Source organism: Sander lucioperca, chromosome 14, assembly GCF_008315115.2.
Source record: "Sander lucioperca isolate FBNREF2018 chromosome 14, SLUC_FBN_1.2, whole genome shotgun sequence".
NCBI lineage: Eukaryota > Metazoa > Chordata > Actinopteri > Perciformes > Percidae > Sander > Sander lucioperca.
This window is the reverse complement of record NC_050186.1, coordinates 11,175,902-11,178,401: the sequence shown is the minus strand read 5'-3', so window position 1 is coordinate 11,178,401 and position 2,500 is coordinate 11,175,902. Positions and strand designations below refer to the sequence as shown.

At 43.2% G+C, this 2,500-nt stretch overlaps 1 protein-coding gene and 1 long non-coding RNA gene across 5 annotated transcripts in view; one reads left to right on the top strand and one right to left on the bottom strand.

The window, feature by feature from the left end:
- LOC116041772 (unconventional myosin-XVIIIb) overlaps positions 1 to 2,500 on the bottom strand; it is an 84,671-nt gene that overhangs the window by 48,068 nt on the left and 34,103 nt on the right. For all 4 annotated transcript variants that reach the window (XM_035991746.1, XM_031287803.2, XM_031287805.2 and 1 more), the window contains 3 exons: positions 1,501 to 1,581; positions 975 to 1,092; positions 723 to 870 (listed from right to left, as the gene is read on the bottom strand). In XM_035991746.1, the coding sequence (XP_035847639.1) occupies positions 723 to 870; positions 975 to 1,092; positions 1,501 to 1,581 (347 nt within the window). The remainder of the gene's footprint in view (positions 1 to 722; positions 871 to 974; positions 1,093 to 1,500; positions 1,582 to 2,500) is intronic.
- LOC116041893 overlaps positions 1 to 2,500 on the top strand; it is a 17,321-nt gene that overhangs the window by 1,940 nt on the left and 12,881 nt on the right. The window contains exon 2 of the long non-coding RNA XR_004103036.1: positions 575 to 580. This is a non-coding gene — a long non-coding RNA (uncharacterized LOC116041893). The remainder of the gene's footprint in view (positions 1 to 574; positions 581 to 2,500) is intronic.

The following is a 2,500-nucleotide window of genomic DNA, read 5'->3' as shown; positions in this document are numbered from 1 at the left end:
GGGGGAAATGGCTGCTCTTGTGTGAAGTAAACGCAACATTTTTCAACTTTCTGCTAAGATATGTGTGACTTTTTTGCAACGAAAATGCGGGGATTATTAAATCATGCAAGCCCCGCATATTTTGCGCGGAAATCGGCAATTTATGCAGCGAATGTGCGGCGTAATTGAAAAAATGCGGCCCCCGCATAAATATGCGGACTTGCGTTGAATTATGCGATCGCATAACCACGTTTTTCTGGAGGGACTGATCATTATAGAGTTTCAAGCGGGCTCTAAATCAAACACAACTAAGCCACACAGCCAACGGACGGGATGCAGCGCTCCACAAAATAAACAAAATATTGCATACTTATTGCGACACTTTCGATATAATATTGCGCAACGTGATATCGCGATAACGATATTGAGTCGATCTATCATGCACCCCTAGCTGAGAGCTAAATACAACCAGAAACTGCTGCTCAGATTTTATTGTTCTATGGCATTATGTTCACGTTACAGCGCTTTACTTACTTTAAAATACTTCTATTTTAGGTATAGAATGGTCTAGTGGTGAAGTAGCATCACTTTGAAGGGGGGGGTACATTTTGTCCCCACCGTGGAAAAAAAATACTTCCCAGGGATATGTAGACCAGCAAATGTATATAGGAGCCTACTTTAAGATGTTCGCGTAGACATGACCTCAATGTGTATCAGCCTGCTGGGCCTTTAAACAGACTCACATGGTGGAATTCTGGAGCACACAGATGGCGTTCAGAGCAGACGGATTGTTCTGGATCAGACCGATCCATCCGCTCAGGTCGTAGCGGACCGGGTCGCAGCCCATCAGGTGGCTCACCTCACACTGCAGCGGCTGCTCGCACTGACGCACTGCAGGGACACAGATTCGGAGTCAACACAGTGTACAGTCGCACACACACACGCACGCACACATACACACACACACACACACTGGGAGGGAGGGAGGTTTTTACCTGTGTTGTAATACTGGCAGACTCTCTGCAGGACGCTGTTCTCATTGGAGGATGGTGTCACCATCTCCTCATCCAGAACCCACAACAGACCTCTGGGGTCGCCATCTGCTGCCCGGACCTTAAACACAGACACACACACACACACACACACACACACACACACACAGAGACAGACACAGACACACACACAGACAGACAGACACAGACACACACACAGACACACAGACACACACACACACAGACAGACAGACAGACAGACAGACAGACAGACAGACAGACAGACAGACAGACAGACAGACAGACAGACACACACACACACACAATTTAATATAATTAACAGAAAAGAGAAAATTAAGCTTTTGCTGTTTTTCAAGCATAACTTATGCGAAAACTTTGAGAATTTCTGGCTCGGTCAGATGAAGTGAAAAGACGACATAAAGAAACAATTCACCATATTCATGTCCCCAGATGTACGTAGATGTAGTAGTGTATTTACTGTAGGTGTAATAAAGTCTGAGTTGTGTACCTGTGGAGGCGGCTGGTCGATCGCAGACACCACCTCCGCTGGACTGTTCTCCGGACACTCCAGCTCCACTGGGATCTTCTCCTGTTACACACAACGCAACATGTCAGAGAGGGTGAACAGTTTTACACTGAAACCACATATTGGATGTTGTTTATGGTCTCCTTTATGTTGTTTGTTGATTATTGTGTTGTGCACTTATATTGTAGGTGGTGGGCGTTTTTATCGCAGTTTGAGCGGAAGTGATAACATATTTGTTTGCTTCACCTGTTCACCTGTTGGTTTTTTTGGGGTTTTGACAGAGAGGGGGGTGAGCCTGGGAGCGAACACTCTCTGAGAGACCGCCGCACTAATGCACTTATTTTGACTCACAAAGTAACTTTACATTTGGTAACTGCAGTGCTACATAATCTAAGATCGAGTAGATGTACATAATGTATGATGTTCCACAACCTAAAACAGAGTTTGGAAAAACTGCTTTTTGTTACAGTGCTCCAACTTCATGGAATGAGTTACAAAATCAGCGAAAATTGCAGGTTTTTAATTTCACATACTGAATTCAAGTCCTGCCTACATCAAATATATAAACATGTTTGCGCTTGTTTTAAAATGTGATTTTCTGTTTTTATTTCTTATTTATTATTGCTGTCCATCCTTGTCTGTCTGTTATTTGTTGTATGTTAAAGTGTATTTTTATGTGCTGCCTTCTTGGCCAGGGCTCACTTGTAAAAGAGATTTTAATCTCAATGTGATTTTTCCCTGGTAAAATAAAGGTAAAAAAAAAGAAAAAAAAAAAAAATAATTGTATTTTACGTGTGGAGGAATAAATCATTGCAATACCATCTGGAGCGCGTCACAGTGTGTTTATGCATCTCTCAGTGTTTTAGTCCCTCGCAGCAACAGCACTTTGTTAGACCGCTTACAGCCGCAACACTGGCTGAATATCAGAAAATAAATGAAGGAACAGTGCAGTAACAATTTCGTGTAAGGAGCCCCAAAGGGG